The sequence below is a fragment of the Rhincodon typus genome, chromosome 2 (genome assembly GCF_021869965.1).
Source record: "Rhincodon typus isolate 14 chromosome 2, sRhiTyp1.1, whole genome shotgun sequence".
Lineage (NCBI taxonomy): Eukaryota > Metazoa > Chordata > Chondrichthyes > Orectolobiformes > Rhincodontidae > Rhincodon > Rhincodon typus.
Genome location: NC_063333.1, coordinates 145,057,141 through 145,073,655, shown reverse-complemented (window position 1 = coordinate 145,073,655; position 16,515 = coordinate 145,057,141). Strand labels below are relative to the sequence as shown.

The 16,515-nt window shown below is 41.5% G+C and overlaps 1 protein-coding gene across 1 annotated transcript in view; it reads right to left on the bottom strand.

Annotated features, from left to right (window-relative positions):
* drosha (drosha ribonuclease III) overlaps positions 1-16,515 on the bottom strand; it is a 149,193-nt gene that overhangs the window by 43,441 nt on the left and 89,237 nt on the right. Inside the window, exons 24-26 of the mRNA XM_048607409.1 lie at positions 16,400-16,444; positions 9,170-9,327; positions 17-122 (exon numbers count right to left, since the gene is read on the bottom strand). Of these exons, the coding sequence (XP_048463366.1) occupies positions 17-122; positions 9,170-9,327; positions 16,400-16,444 (309 nt within the window). The remainder of the gene's footprint in view (positions 1-16; positions 123-9,169; positions 9,328-16,399; positions 16,445-16,515) is intronic.

The window sequence follows — 16,515 nt, the reverse complement described above, 5'->3', positions numbered from 1 at the left end:
AGCAATTGCGTCTCACCGTTAAATGGCCTTCATGATGGTCAGGGAAGTGGATGAATAAGTACTCAGTGGCTACCAACTGCATTATAGAATCACCAAGGAATTCCATCCTCTGATTGTGACCCCTACAAAAGTGATCAACATTGTTAGAAATCAACGAGCGCAAAGCTAACTGAATTGAAAAGCACTCCCATTCTGCAGGATTGTGCAATTACAGAAGAGCTGACGGCTTCACAACCAAGACCAAAACTGCTTATTGCACAAGAAGTTCTCAAAGACTGTTCTTTGTATGCTTGACTATGTCCATGAAGCACTGTTTTGTACCCACAGCTCTCTGCTCTCAACACCAATTTGCTTCACGTAATCTAATGGCACCAGCAAGTGGACAGGGCAGGTGAATGCAGAGGTGATCAATAATGTTTCTATTTTCTCTAAGAATTTGAAAGTCCAGGTAATTACTGAAAAGGAGGAACCTTCACGGTTCATGGTTTAAAACAGAATTTTACTGCACCAAAACGAATGAACGTGAAGTAGAAAAATGACTCTTAAATAATCAGTTAAATTAATGGTAATAGAAATATAATGAACAGAACTATTTATCCTGCAATCAAAGGTCCTAACTCCATTTTCTATCCCATGCCTGTTAAAATTTACACCCCCAACACCATTAAGTCAGACACTTATCAAAACTTGAAAAATTAACTGCTTGGTCTAAGGGCGAGTCAGTAATTTGTCCACAGGCTGAATTTACTTGCAGCAAGGTTGCCTCTTCAAATCTCCTCAGATTGCAAATGCCTCATTTCAACATGGGTGTACCAGCATCAGATCAGAACACTTCATTCTAACATTCTGTGGAGTTTTGCACGTAAAACCTTCTCCCTCCCTCCCTCCCTCTCTCCCCCCACCTTGACTTGGCTACACCAAAAATTCAACTCACAATTGACAGACTCATTGAATTAGGAGGAGTTTTGACATTTTTTGCCAACACTCAATTTTAACCAAATTCTGCTAAAAGAGATGTTTCCTTCACTCCAGCTTGTTCTAAACTCTCAACTTAAACTACTACACTGAAAACCACCTGGGATCCTACTCAATTTAATAATTAACTTATTGAATCTTTCTTCTCTATTGTCTTGTTCTCTTCCAATTTATCGGATTATTTACTGGAATTCAACACTTATTTTAAAACGAGAAATTGGATCCTAGTTCTTAAAGGGACCATCAACACCCCCATACGAGACAGGTTTCTTCCCCGCAAAACCACAAGGAGGATCACGTTAACAAGCTCCTCCAAAGGATTCTGTTTCGGCTCAGAAGGACCGACGGTTTTTCTTGAGTTTACGCTGCAGTCCCAGCCTCAAATCCCTGTGAACAAATTATGTGGAAAGATCTAAAATGTGTTACCCTTTAGACTGACATCAACGACCACAGGGAGGCTTGTTGGAGCCTATGTGCTTTGTCTGTGGGCATCTTGATGCTTTGCAAGAGCAGTAACATTTCAACAAAACCACTCAAGAAGACTGCATCAACAAATGCTAAACAATGCAGAATGAATAATAATTGTCTGCATCATTATCTGCACAGGAGAGAACAATCAGAGTCTGTCGAATTCTTATAACCTGCATAAAGAGTACAGCACCAAGGGATAACAACTGGTCCATCAAGTCTGTGGCAGCTCTCTCGAAGAACAATCCACTTCGTCCCAAACTCCTATTCCATCCCTGCAATTTCTTTACCTCTAATTTTGTGGTATAAACTCTGCTTCTCTCTCCATAGATGCAGCCAAACCTGCTGAATATCTCCAGCATTCTGTGTTCATTTCAGATTTCAAGCACCCACAATATTTTGTCTTTATCACACTGGAGGGAACTTTGTGACATCTTCATGGAGGAAATTCTATCCTACAATCTCTGGATTGTGGAAATATTGTCTTCACCCAGTGATCTACATGACAGTGTACATGCGGAGGACAAAATATTCCTTGTTCCATTAGACTGCTCAGGTTACCATCTCTTTGTATTTTCTACCTTGTCAACTTCCATTACTAAGAACCTGTTGGACAAATCCAGCTATATTATTTTTCCCAGCTTCTTTCTATGAAGTTTATCTATATCTTTAGATAAACTAGGGCTAACACCTGTACTTTACAATTTTGAGCACCATTGTCTCCTTCCCTGTGAGGACTGCTTCAAAAAAAAACTGTGCTCCAAGATATAATGCAGTACTTGACTATTGTTGAAAAGTGAAATGTGTTTCTTACATTTTTAGTCTTGTGCACATCAGTGCAAACAAAAAACATCAAAATGATCATATCTGAAACTAAAGGAAAAAATAGATTGGTTGGCAAGTCGGCTAAAGCGTCAACCTGGAGAAAGAAATAGGAAACTAAAGGTCCTCCAAGCTTTCTAGAAATTCAAGGTGCAAGGCTTGAACATATTCCTCTACTTTGTAGGAAGTGGATCCCATATCTGAATGAATGTTCCTTCTAACAAACGTAAATGAGCCATATTACGAACTCAACTGACTATCTTAAACTGATTGATGGTCTAAATGTTATTACACTCGGAATTATTCAGCAAATGTTCCTCAGTCACAGAATCACATTTTACAATCGACAGTTGGTTTTGTTTTGCAAGCACGTGCTAGTTGAGTATAGTCTGTGCTCTGCCTTTTAAGAACAACAAAGGAACAGGGCCTTCGGTTCATTGAGCCAGTTGCTGGGGTGCACAGCTTGTGTGCCTGAACTAAGAGAAAACAAACACAGAGTCTGGTGCAGAAACTTTTCACCCAAGAAGTTTAACAGCCTCTACGATCATGACTAAATGCATCACTTTTATTTTGACTGAAAATCATCCAAGAACATCATGTCCTTTTAGATCTAACCTCACACTCTTTTAATGAGGCAAGATGGAGTGTAGGTATCCCAGCAAGTCAGGTCAAGTGAGATCAGAAGAAGTCATTTGAGGGAATTTTTTTTACTTAAGTTCATTCATGGGGTGAGGGCATCACTGGTTAGGCCAGAATCAATTGTGCATTCCTAATTGCCCCGAGGGCAGTTAAGAGTCAACCACATTGCTGGGGGTCTGGAGTAACACGTAGGGCAGATCAGGTAAAGACAGCAGATTTCTTTTTCTAAAGGACATTAGTGAACCACATGGGTCTTTACAACAATTGGTAACGGTCACATGGTTACCTTGAGCTAGCATCTTTTTTTCATTCCAGATTTTTAATGAATTCAAATTTCATCATCTGCCATGGTGGGATTCGACCTATGTTCCCAAAACAATAACTTGGGATTCTGGACTGAGTCCAGATTACTAGGTAAGGGCATATTGGCAGTTCAGGATTGTAGACGTATGTTTTTCCTTTTGCAGATGTGCTTCAGTCTCCCCTTCCAATTCCATTCTGATAAAAATTTGAGGTTCCACTATATTTTCAGAAAACACCACAATGATTAAATCTGGATGGATAAGCAAGTCACCGATATGTTTCAGAGATTTGCAAATTTATTCCTCAGGGTTAAAATAAACTCAATTCCAACACTGTTTTAGTGTCATTTAAATAGTTTAATACATTGAGGTTTTTTTTTAAGCTATAAATTCCTGGGGCTTTGAGGCAGTTTTTGGGGGAGATGGGACCATTACATCTGACCAGGAATTGTAAGGCTTTTCTAATGCTGCTGCAGTGGTCAGCACAGTTGGCTGGGCAGCTGGTTTGCGATACAGAGTGACACAACAGCACGAGTTCAATTCCAGCACAGACTGAGGTTATCAAAAAGGACTCTTCTTCTCGACCCCTCTCCTCACCTGCAGGTGTGGTGACACTCAGGTTAGACCATGAGACATAGGAGCAAAAATTAGGCCGTTCGGTCCATTGAGTCTGCTTCACCATTCAATCATGGCTGATAAGTTTCTCAACTCCATTCTCCCTGCAACATTTGATCACCTTGACAATAAAGAACCTATCTATCCCCGTCTTAAATATACCCAATAATCTGCCACAAAAGGTTATGGAGGCCAATGAGTTCCATAGATTCACCACTCTCTGGCTGAAGAAGTTTCTCCTTATCTCCGTTCTGAAGGGGCTTCCCTTTATACTAAGGCTGTGCCCTCAGGTCCTAGTCTCTCCAGCTAATGGAAACATCTTCCCAACATCCACTCTATTCAGGCCTTTCAGTATTCTGTAAGTTTCAACTAGATCCCCCCTCATCCTTCTAAACTCCATTGAGCATAGACCCAGAGTACTCAAACATTCCTTGTATGTTAAGCCTTTCATTCCTGGGACCATTCTTGTGAACCTCCTCTGGACCCACTCCAGGGCCAGCATGAGTCATCTCTCTCTCTAATTAGAGCAGCCGAATGATCCATTAAGGCTATGGTTACTTTAACTTCATCTTAACCCCAATCACTTCCAATTGACGGCGACTATAGAACATTTTGTTGGATATATTTAAGAGGGAGCTGGATATAGCCCCTGCGACTGATGGGATAAAGGGGTATGGAGAGAAAGTGTGTGAGTGGAATACTGAAATTACATGATCAGCCATGGTCATATTGAAAGGTGGTGCAGGCTGGAAGGGCTGAATGGTCTATTCCTGGGCCTATTTTCTATGTTTCTATTCCAATGCACACAACTGCCTCCCCCACCAAGAAAAAACTGTCGTTCACCTTGTCTGCTGTCAGAAGTGCTCTGTGAGAAGGAAAGACATCTTTCTCCAATGAGGAAGCACTAACTTGTCAGTTTGACCTCGAGCTGAAGGAAGTTACCAATATCCAACGTGAACTGAAGCTCTAGCTCAGATCTTTCAGGCAAAAAGTTGGGCTTTTCAGTTTATTTCTGAAGCGTCAATCTGTCAAATTCTAATTTCCACTGAAAATTTCAGCTATATGCTTTGTACACTATCTAACCATATACAGAAATCTGTGAACTTTCGGATTTCATTTTCATACTATTAACTGTCACTGACAGCAAAATAAATAAACATGATTCATCATCTGTGTTACACGCAGGAGCTTGGAATGATTTATTACTTACTTCAATAGAATTACTGAGATACAGAAAATATACTTTCTGATAACCCAACCCATAAACTAAATTGATTTTTTTAACCAAGTAAATATGCATACAATCACTCTTGCATTCAGTTATTACTTAATGCTTCTGGACTGAGGGTTTATTGATAGGATTGCAGTTGCAAATGTCTAAAACAGGGCTCAACATACAGAGGGGTAACGGGCAATACGTCAAGGGAAAACATTTTGCTTGGTGTCTGTTCACTAAACTGTTGCAAAAAAGGTCAAGATAGATTAAAATCTTTAGCCCTTGGATTTTTTTTTTTAAGAAAACGCCAAGTAGTTTTTTTTCTGAAGAAGGGTCCCGACCCGAAAGGTCAGCTTTCCTGCTCCTCTGATGCTGTCTGGCCTGCTGTGCTCCTCCAGCTCCACACTGTTATCTGTTTAGTAAGTATACCCTAGTTTTCCAAGGCTGCATTTGATTCATGCACTACAGTTAGCTGGATGGCTGGGTGGCTGGATGGCTGGTTTGAGATGCAGAGTTGCACCAAAAGCACGGGCTCAATTACCGCACTGGATGAGGTTACCACAAAGGACTCTCCTCAATCTTTCCCCTTGCCCGAGCTGTGATGGCCCTCTGGCTAAACCACCACCAATCAGCTATCTCTAATGAGAGAGCAGCTCTACAGTCCTTTGAGACAATGGCAACTTCACTTCCCCAGTAATGAAAAAAAGTGTTGAGCCTCCAAGGCTTTCTTGCTTCTCAGTTGTAAATTAAGTTGTGAAGAATGCTGACGCAATAAATCAGCATCTTTATCCTGCAAGACAAAATAGGAACTGCTAAAGAAACTCAACATTTGTGGAGAGAGCAAGAGAGTTTATGCTTTGAGTCCAGGATGACTGTTCTTCAGAACACTTCAGTCCTGAAGATTGGTAATACTAGATTTGAAATGCTAAATCAGTTTCCCTCTCCACAAATGTTGCCAGATCTGCTGAGTTTCTCCAAAGCTTTCTGTTTTTGTTTCAGATTTCTGGCAATGTGCAGTATTTCATTTTTATCCTGATCCTATGAGTTGGTCAGATAATGTCATATGTTTTGAGAATCAGCTGAAGGGGGTGATTTCCCCATATTGCATGGTCTTCTTGCTTGCTGATAAGATCACTTAGTTATAAGGTTGGAGAGTGTGTACACAAATAAGAATGACAAACATTGATAAAATTCAGGCATTATTCAAACATAGCTGCACTCGAGTCAGAACCAGTGATAAACACTCTGGCTTAGAAATTCGCAGACAAGTGCAAAACATCAGTGTAAATAAAAGCATTCCTCTGCATCGACGGTTTCTTTTGCCAATCACCTTCAACATTCACCCTCTGGTTACTGACCCTACTGCCAAGGAAATGTTTTATTTACTTCATCCAAACCGTTCATGATTCTGATCAACTCCACAAAATCCCACTCTAACCTTTTGATAACAACCCCAGCTTCTCCAAGTCATTAAATTCCCACATCCCTGGATACCATTCAAGTAAATATACCCTGCATCATCTCCAAGCCCTTGACGTCCTTCTGAAGATGTGCAAACCAGAATCGGACTCTGTTTTCCAGCTGAGGCCTAACCAGTGTCTTATAAAGGCTGAACGCTCAGTTGAAGTCCTTTATAATGTCGACATTGGATTTGGATGTTCCAGTGATAGCAGAGTCTAGAACCAGAGTTCACAATCTAAGGATAGAGGTGGGCCATTTAGAACTGAGAGGAGGAGAAATTTCTTCACCCAAAGAGAGTGGTGAACCTTTGGAATCGTCTGCCAAAGAAAGCGGTTGAGGCCAAAACATTGGCTGTTTCAAGGAGGAGTTAGATATACCTCTTAAGGCTAAAGGGATCAAAGAGTACAGAGGAAAAGCAGAAACAGGGTACTGAGTCATATTAAATGGTGAACAAGGCTTGAAGGGCTGAATGGCCTGCTCCTGATTCTATTTTCTATGTTTCTATGTCCAAAAGGTGAAACTGTGTTAATAAGAAAACCCAAATTTTCAATTCGAAAAATGAATATTTAAATAAAGATTTACCCTTATGGGACCCAAGACTCTTGCATTGTAGGTGAATACTGAATCATTTTTTTAAATGGGCTTCCACTGTATGTAATGAATAAAGTTACTGAAATAGAGAATGACAAGCAATCTGCCCTCATGTTTTCTTTTCTCCTCAAAAAGATGGCCCTCATCATCCAATCCATAAAAGGAAACAAAAAGATTTTCAAATCAAAACGAAGAATTATGAATGCTGGAAGTCTGAAACAAAATCAGAAAATTACTGGAGAAACTCAACAGGTCTGGCAGCAACTGTGAAGAGCGAGACAGAGTTGATGTTTTGAGTCCAGTGACCCCTTTTCAAAACAGAAAGGCTCACTGGACTTGAAAGGTTAACTGTTTTTCTCCCCACAGATGTTGCCAGACCTGCTGAGTTTCTTGAGTACTTTCTGTTTTTATTCAAGATTTTCAAAGTTGGTTCCTCTGACCATTAACCCAGGGACTCTTATCACTCCGTTCAGATGGAGCAGTGATTTATTAATAACTCAATGATCAGTGCTCAATCACAAGGTCAGAAGTGGGGACGCTCGCTGATCACTGTACAATGATCACTACCATTCGCGACTCCTCAGATACTGAAGGAGTCCCTGTTCAATTGCAACAACATATGGACAATATCCAAACTTGGGCTGACAAGTAACATTGACACCACACAAAGGCCTGGCAATGACCATCTTCAATAGGAAACAATTTAACCACTGCCCTTTGACATTCAATGGTGTTACCATCACTGAATCCCCCACTATCAACATCCTGGGGGTTACCATTGACAGAAACGCAACAGCACTCACCACATAAACACAGTGGCTACAAGAGCAGGTCAGAGGCTAGGAATACTTCAGAGACTAACTCACCTCCTGATTCCTCACAGCCTGTTCACCATCTAGAAGGTACAAGTCAGGAGTGTGATGGAATACTCCCCACTTGCCTGGATGAGTGCAGCCCCAACAACACTCAAGAAGCTTGACACCATCTAGGACAAAGTAGCCCGCTTGTTTGGCACCACATCCACTCCCTTAACCACCGACACTCAGTAACAGCAGTGTGTACTATCTACAAGATGCACTGCAGAAATTCACTGAAGATCCTCAGGCAGCACCTTCCAAACCCACGACCACTTCGATCTAGAAGGACAAGGGCAGCAGATACATGGGAGCACCACCACCTGCAAGTTCCCCTCCAAACTATTCACCATCTGACTTGGAAATACATCACCATTCCTTCACAGTCACTGGGTGGAAATCCTGGAACTCCCTCCCTAATAGCATTGTGGGTCAACCTACCGCATGTGGACTGCAGCGGTTCAAGAAGGCAGCTCACCACCACCTTCTCAAGGGGCAACTGGGGCAGGCAATAAATGCCATGTCTCATGAATGAATAAAAAAAACTCTCAGCTTTGCAATACATTGCGAGTGGCAGAAACTTAGTCTGCTCCACATTAGAGAAACTAAGTGTAGGCTGGGCAACCACAATGCGCAACAGCTTTACTCAGTCTGAAAGCATTATTCTGAGCTCCAGTGGACTGCTAACGTTCCGCTCACTTTCGGTATGATTCCAGTCTCCTACAGTGGTCTAATGAAGCTCACTTGGAGTTCAGGGAATAGTAACTTGGTCTTTCAATCTGGGGCTTTAATCTTCTAGGACTCAACACAGAGGTCAACAATTTCAGGTCACAACCACACTGGCTGCTTTTTCTTGGATCAAAGTTGTTGGAAAAGATTCTGATTTTGTAATTTCCACTCCACTGGTTCCCATCTCTTGTTTCTTTACTGGTCGTATTATCTTTTCCCTTTTGATTTGCATCATCGTCCCTTTCCTCATTTATTCACTCCTACCTTCCGCTCTTCCTTTTTGTCTTCTACTACCCTCATCCCTTTTCCCAATCCCCATTTCTGCTACAAAACAAACCTTTTCACATTCTGATGAAAGGCCACCGATATAAATGGAAAACACTTCCTCTCAAGGCAAAAACACAGGGGTGGAAAATAAAGGAACTTAACTGAATTAAGACACATAATTTAAAATACACAGGCATTTTGTGGAGAGTGACCAAGTTCACTTGACTCACAGAGTTAGATGATTATATCCAACAGTTCGCAAAGTGAAGGCTCGAGCCAGGAGACGTATGTGAATAAAATTCACTCCAATTGTTTCTTCAAAATCAGTCAGTTTCTTTAGAACAGGAGAAGTGGCAATGAGAGGCCTGTCTGTATTTGATTCCTGTAGCTGATAAAAGAGGTAACATTTAGCTTTTAATATTTTATCATAATCACTCAGAACAGATTTGATTCAACAAATATTTACAACTGGTGAACATCTTATCCAGAATAAAAAGGGAACCTCTGACAATACGGCACTCGCTCAGTACTGCACTGTAATATCAGACTTATTCTTGGGTGGAGTGGGACTTTAATCTAAAACCTTGTGATGTAGAGGCGACAGTGTCTCACACAGGGGTACAAGTAGTCAGATCTCATGCATCATAGGCGTCACTCATTTCTACCCTATCATGATGTATCAAACGTGGCATCCTTCCTGAAACAACACCACACCACCTTGCCGAGGACCCCAGCCAAGATGACAGTAGCTAGAGTACCATCCATTTTCAGGGCACCTACTGCTCCATTAATAACGAGAGACATTAGTTCAAATTGGTTCAAAATTTCCACACGCATCAGTCTTTCCTGAGGTTAATGCCATCAGAAAATCTAATATGAATGTATATTCCATGCAAATTATACATCAGCTATGGTTAACCATACGCAAGTGGTGAGCACTTGCACCTACAAAAGAGACAGTTCTCGACATTGGGGCAGTTGAGTTAGGAAGTACGTACTTAAAATGTGTCACACAGTGAATAAATTCAATCTGAGCAAAGACTGGCTTCAGCTTCATCGTTCACCAACTGGCTACCAGGGCTGTAACACGCTTAAACATACACAAAGCATCCTTTTGTTAGAACTGACATACTGGAACAGTGTTTTACAACTCAGCAAAGCAAAATAAGTACTTTCTGCATCCATGCCAACTTTCATCAACCACTGTGATCCATAAAAAGGAGTTGGCAGTTATCCACAAAGCAGTAACTTTTATGAGCAGATTGTTTGATGGGTCTTCAAGAAGCAGCAGCAACAGCCTTGCAATGAAAACAAGACCTCAAATTGAGGGAAAAGTAGAAATTCTGGAGAAACTCAGCAGGTCTGTAGCATCTGTGGAGTGACAGAAACAGAACGTTTCAGGCCGAGTTCTGAAGAAAGGTCACTAGATCTCAAATGTTAACTCTGTTTCTCTCTCTCTACAGATGCTGCCAGACCTGGTGAGTTTCTCTGGCAGTTTCAGTTTTTGTTTCAGATTTCCAGCATCCAAGTTCTTTGTTTTATTCTGTTATACATTAAACTGAGGGTACGTTGTGCACTTTCACTTGCTATTTAGGAGCTTCTAACAGTTCAACAGGGGCCTCAATTCTCTCTAAATGGACAACATAAATCAAAGGCTTCACAAAACCTGGTCACTCTCTCCAGTGAAAGCAACATGCTAATTTGACAATAAACTGAGTCTCAATTCTTGAACACTGCCCTGAAGAGCACTGAACCAGATCAAGGTGAAATTCATTTCATTCTTTTCTGATAGGGACGTGAAAGAGACAGCACTGTGAATTTTCAACTGTGGCCTGCTCTTGGAAAAATAAATACAGGGACTAACGACAGAGTGTTATGCAAGCTGAGCAGGGAGAAACAAACAGTACATTGGAAAGCTGTAAACATTTCCTCAAATAGTGGGATTCAATCAGACAGCTACCATCTGCCTTGGCAATCAGTCAAAACTATATGGCTAATGTTCTGTGTTTGCAATGAGCTGCAAAAGATACTTGAAATACAAATTCAAAATGCAATATATATGCAAAGCTCATTCAGTATTACAGACTAGCATAAGGATCTTTGCAAATTATCTATCATCTGCAGCACATATGGAAATACAGCCACTGTTCAGACTGTGATTTTCATCAATAGGACAAACAGAAAAGAACAAGACCAAGAAAATAAAATTTCCTACTTTTAAAGCTGAACCTTCCAAGCAAAAGTTAAATTTAGCTTGCTATTATGGTCACTTTCAAAAACTAAACAGTTGAAAACAGAATGCCAATTAAGTTTGAAGCCTTTCATTGCATCTTCAGTCTAATTGCAATCAATTCTTTTCTTTATTATTTTGATGATAAGGGGCTGGGTAAGTGAGTTATAGGGGCTACCAAACACAGGAATGTGTATCTGTGCCTGGGAGTTGAGTTAACATCTGTGGTCATAGTCATTAACCTGGGACGCTTCGCTGATCCTGTCTTTCAAATTCTGCATGTTAATTTTGTACAGGACACTGGTCAGCTCAGAAACTCCTCTCAGATGCTGCAATGAAAATTCATGATCTGAACAGAGAATCCAAAGGGGCAGTGATGTGATTGGAATGAAATATGAAAAGGGTAAAAACGTAGATCGTTTGGATAGGAGATTTATTTTTTTAAAAAACAGACTGGAGTTGGTATGAAGATCATTGAGCCCATCGTGGCCATGGTGTACACAGCATCAGACATGGAGCAGAAAGGCATAACATCCTCCCATTCCAGCTGGCAAGAGGCAGGAAACATCCTAAAGACTAGGCCACACTGCTACTCAGTTAGTGAGCTAGCACACCCACTAACATTCCATCTGAGTAGAATGGGAGTTTAGAAGATTTGAGAGGTGCGATTAATGTAAATTTGTGAAATAGGGGCAGGGACAAGCCAGTCAAGAGAAGACTCCACTATTCAATAAGATCACAGCTCATCTGGTTATGCTTCCAATCTACTGGCCCAGTAACCCTCAACTCCCTTCTTGACCAAAAGTCTGCCTAACTTGGCCATGAACATATTGAAAGATTCAGCTTCCACTTGTTCTGAGTAAGAGAATTCCAAAAATTAACAACCCACTGAAAGAAAAAGGTTCTCTGACTCCGAAATGGAAGATGTCTTACTCTGGAACTGTGCCCCTGTTTCTAGATTTGTTCAAGACTGCAATTATCCTCTCAGCATCTGCACTGGGCAGTTCAGTGGGCAGTTTTGGCATCCTTACATTAGAAAGTATCTAATTGCATCAGATGAAGGTTCACTCAATTATTTCTGGGATGAAAATGTTGCCTTATAAAGGAAAGATAAACAAAGTTGGGTCTCTACGCGTTAGTGTTTAGAAGATTGACAGGGGCTTGCCGAGAGGTCATTCCCTCTGGAGCAGAACAAGGGATACATTCCAAAAATTATAGGTCATAGGAACAGGAGTAGGCCATTCAGCACCTCAAACCTGTTCCATCAATCAACGAGATCTTGGCCGATTCGCAGCCTATCCATATACCTGCCTTTAGCTGATAATATCTTCGCCTAACAAAAACCTTAGATTTAAAATTAACAACTGATCTAGCGTGCCATTTAAGACGGAGATTAGAATTTTATTTTGCTCTGTGGGTTGTTAGTCTGTTGAATTCTCTTCCCCAGAGACGAGAGGAAGCCAGTTTTATTTAAGTATCTAAGGCTGAGAAGGACACATTCCTGATCAACAAGGCCGTCCAGTGAAATGGTGGGGGTTTACACAGAAAAGTGGAGTCGAAGTCATAACCAAATCATCCATGACAGTATCAATATCAGAGCAGCTAAAGGTGCAGAATAGTCTCCTGCTGCTTCTATTTCTTAGGTTTTTAAAATCAGAATTTAGCTGGCTTTCACTAGCTCAAAGCAAATCGCATATTGAATTGGAAATGACACACAATGTGCACAATGGAACAGTAAACCATTCAGCCCCTCAAGCCTCTCCACCTTTCAGTGATCAATAGTAGTGGCTGACCCACATCCTAACTCCATCCACGTGCCTTTGCTCAATACACGCCCACAGAAATCGAATAACCCAGATTAACATTGAAACATAAGCAGTGGCACCTCCAGACCCTTTTTTTGTGGGACAGACTTCTGTACATCCAGCAATCCCAACACAAAAGATTGCCCTTAATTTCTCTCCTGTATGGCCTGAGATTAAAGGTCCATGTCCTGAATTCCCCAAGCAGCTTACCCCCATCAATTCTTTTCGCAATCCTAAAATCTCTTAAACAGCTAAATCACCCCTTAGCCTTTGAATCAGCTCATCTGCCTGTACTGGTGGGAACAGTGAGAGGCCAATTTACAGGGAGCTGGAGGAGAGCGTGTCTGGAAATGATGATTAGCTTTTAAAGGGGTGGAGGGAGTGGAGATGGGTGAAGCGGGTGGGGAGGTACAACTGAGAGAGAAACTTGTGTTTTTCAGCAACCTTCACTCCTGTTCTCGTCACTTTAATGAGGGTCCGCTTACCATAACTGGGATCAAAAATAGAAACAACATTTCCTGGAGAAACTCAGCAGATGCGGCAGCGTTAACGGTTTGAGTCTAATAGGACTCTTCCTCAGAATTCCAAAGATCAGGCAGATAGGGCTCTTCCTCGGAACAACTTCTTCTGAGGAAGCAATCAGACACAAAATGTCAACTCTGTTTCTCTCTCCACAGTTCCTTGACCACTTGCTGTTTTTATTTTAGGCCCATTATCATCCATCTTGAGGCCAGGGTGTCAAGCAAGATATTAATGTATTGACAGTATATACAAGGCCAGTATCTGTGTTACAGAAAGGCAGGAAGTGGAGTGAATGGCAGAATGGACTCAAATAGGCCGAATAGCCTACTTCTGCTCCTACACCTTAAGGCCTCACGTCATCTTGCTTGGCATCCAGACCAGAATTAAATCTCAAGCCTAATGTTGGAGAAGTAGCAGCAGCTCTGATTGCAACAAACCCCTTTGCTCCTCAAAGCCACCCATTGTCTCTGCTCAGCTCAGACAGAGCTTCAACCATTAACTGTTAAGACTGCTTAGAAAATTGCGAAGCAGCAGCGACACAGCACGATCAGGGATCTCCGCTGTTTCCCGTTGTGTGCCTGAACACCACCGTTATTTTTAAAGTAGGGATCCAGGCAGGATCTGAGGATCTTTTGAGGTTGTTACTTTCCTTGTAAATAGCTTGATACTGTTTGCGGCCTTGACAGAAGTAACAGTGAGAAACTAGGGCTTTCTGCAGCTGAAGCAAATGAGGAACAGTCTGTTGAGAATTCACGGTGTTTTCTGCAAGAGGAAGCTATGAAAAAACAAACAACCCTTGTACGCTCATAAGAAACAGAAAATATATTCAAGATTTGAATCTATTCAATTCTCTTTCCCAGTCCCTCCACCTGCGCAACGCAATTATAGATTCCACTCAATCCTATTTGCACAAACACTGACGACAGGATGCACTTAAAATAGTGACTGCTTTCCTTTCCCTCAGATTGACTAACATCAGGAGGCTTTTGTTGTCTAAAAAACAAACAAAAAGTCCCATTAGTTCAAGAGGCCTCTTCTTGCTGTCACCTGCAGGAAGCTGTCTTTTGAAGATCATAGCGATGTTCCCTCTTATTGGGGCAAGGAGCTATCCAGCAGTGACTGACAAGGTCTGCACAGAGAAATGATTGACAGTGAGTTTTCCTCAAGAAAAAAAAACTGGTGGAAATGCTCAACAGGTCAGGCAGGATCTGTGGAGAGAAAAAGAGAGAGAGAGAGAAAGAAAAAGAGAGAGAGAGAGAGAGAGAGAGAGAGAGAGAGAGAGAGAGAGAGAGATGAACGGACAGAGAGGGACAGAGAAAGGCTGTTACTGCTTCAGCTTGATGACCATTTTCATCAGGACAGAGGCAGGCCGAGTTGCCAAACCTTTCACAGAAACACAGGAAATAGGAGCAGGAATAGGCCATTCGGTTCTTTGAGCCTGCTCCACCCCTTAAATATGACCACAACCAATCCAACTCAGCACCTCGGTCCTGCTTTCGCCACATACCATTAACCCCTTTAGCCCCAGGAACTATACCTAAATTTCATTCTCTAACCAGTTTCCAGTGTTTTCTATTTTTACTTCAGATGTACAATATCTGCAGGCTTTTTTTGAAATATTTTGTTGTGCTGCAGGAATGCCACATATCAATGACTCCTGCTCAGTGTTCCAGTCTGGAGCATTGAGGTCAAGGAGATGCTTTTGTTTGTGTTCGGCTTCTGGTCAGAATCCGGTTCATCCAGCAGATAATACAGCTTTGCAGATAAAAATAAGATTCTGCACAGGTCAAAACCAGAGTACAAAAGAGTGGGAGAGAGTGAAGAAGCAAGAGAAAAGAGGGGATGGAAATCACTGAAGTTAAAAGAGGGATTGAGAATAAAGCCAGAAAAATTGAGTGGAAAATGTCAACAAAAAGGACAGCGTTTTGAAGTTTCCAAAATCCTGAGGGGTCAGGACAGAGGAGTTAGGGAAAACCTGTCACCACCTGTAAAATGATCAAGAAAAAGAGGGCACAGATTTCAAGTGATTTGCAAAAGGATGCCGTGTAAAGGAAACGTTTCACACGGCGAGTGGTTCAGCTCTGGAATGCACTGCCTGGAATTGGGTAGAAGGCATTCGAGGGGGCATTGGGGATTATTTAAATAGAAACAACATGCAGGGATATTGGTAGAGGGCAGGAGAATGGCATTAACTCATTGCTCTTATCCAGAGGGTCAGTGCAGACACAATGGACCGAGTGGCCTTATTATGCACTATAACAACTCTGAATTCAAATGTCACTAAGCATGCCAGTACTTTTCTTCTAAAACTGAACCAAGTAGGTTCAGGACATACTCTGTATTGCTTACTGCATACTGACCTCAATGTGTACACACTGTCCACTCACCAGTGCATTGTAAACCCCTCCAGCATACACTACACACTCACAGTTACACTGTAAATCCATCCAAATAAACTGTACACTCACCAGTACACTGATTGCGGTCAATTCTTATTTAGGATTCAACTAATTATGTGATCTATGGAAATTCAGTCCAATTTACAGAACAACAATTTACAAATCCAACACACAAACTACACAGCAGAATATGCATCAGGTATCAATTAGTTGGATAGCTTAAGGTCAAACATTCAGTCTAATAAGCAACCTGTGTAGGTGATCAGTGATGATCTTATTGAATAGCGGAATAAGAGCGCTTATTGTAAAGTGGTAGTGCCCCTGCCTCCTAGCATGGGGCCTGGTTTCAAGTCCCACTTGCTCCAGAAGTGCGTGTCATAATTTCTGAGCATGTTGATTAAGTAAATATCTTGAACAGTGGAATAGGTTTGAGTAGGCAAGTGGCCGACAGGTGCCCCCATTTTCTTAGATTCAGACTATAGAATTACCAGAACTAAGTCTTACTTGTAAAGGATGAAGTGGATAATTAAGCCATACATCCCGCAGATCCTGTGTGAGAGATGTAGATGGTTAGTATTCTGGAAGACACAAATGTCACCTTATATTTTAATAACACATTG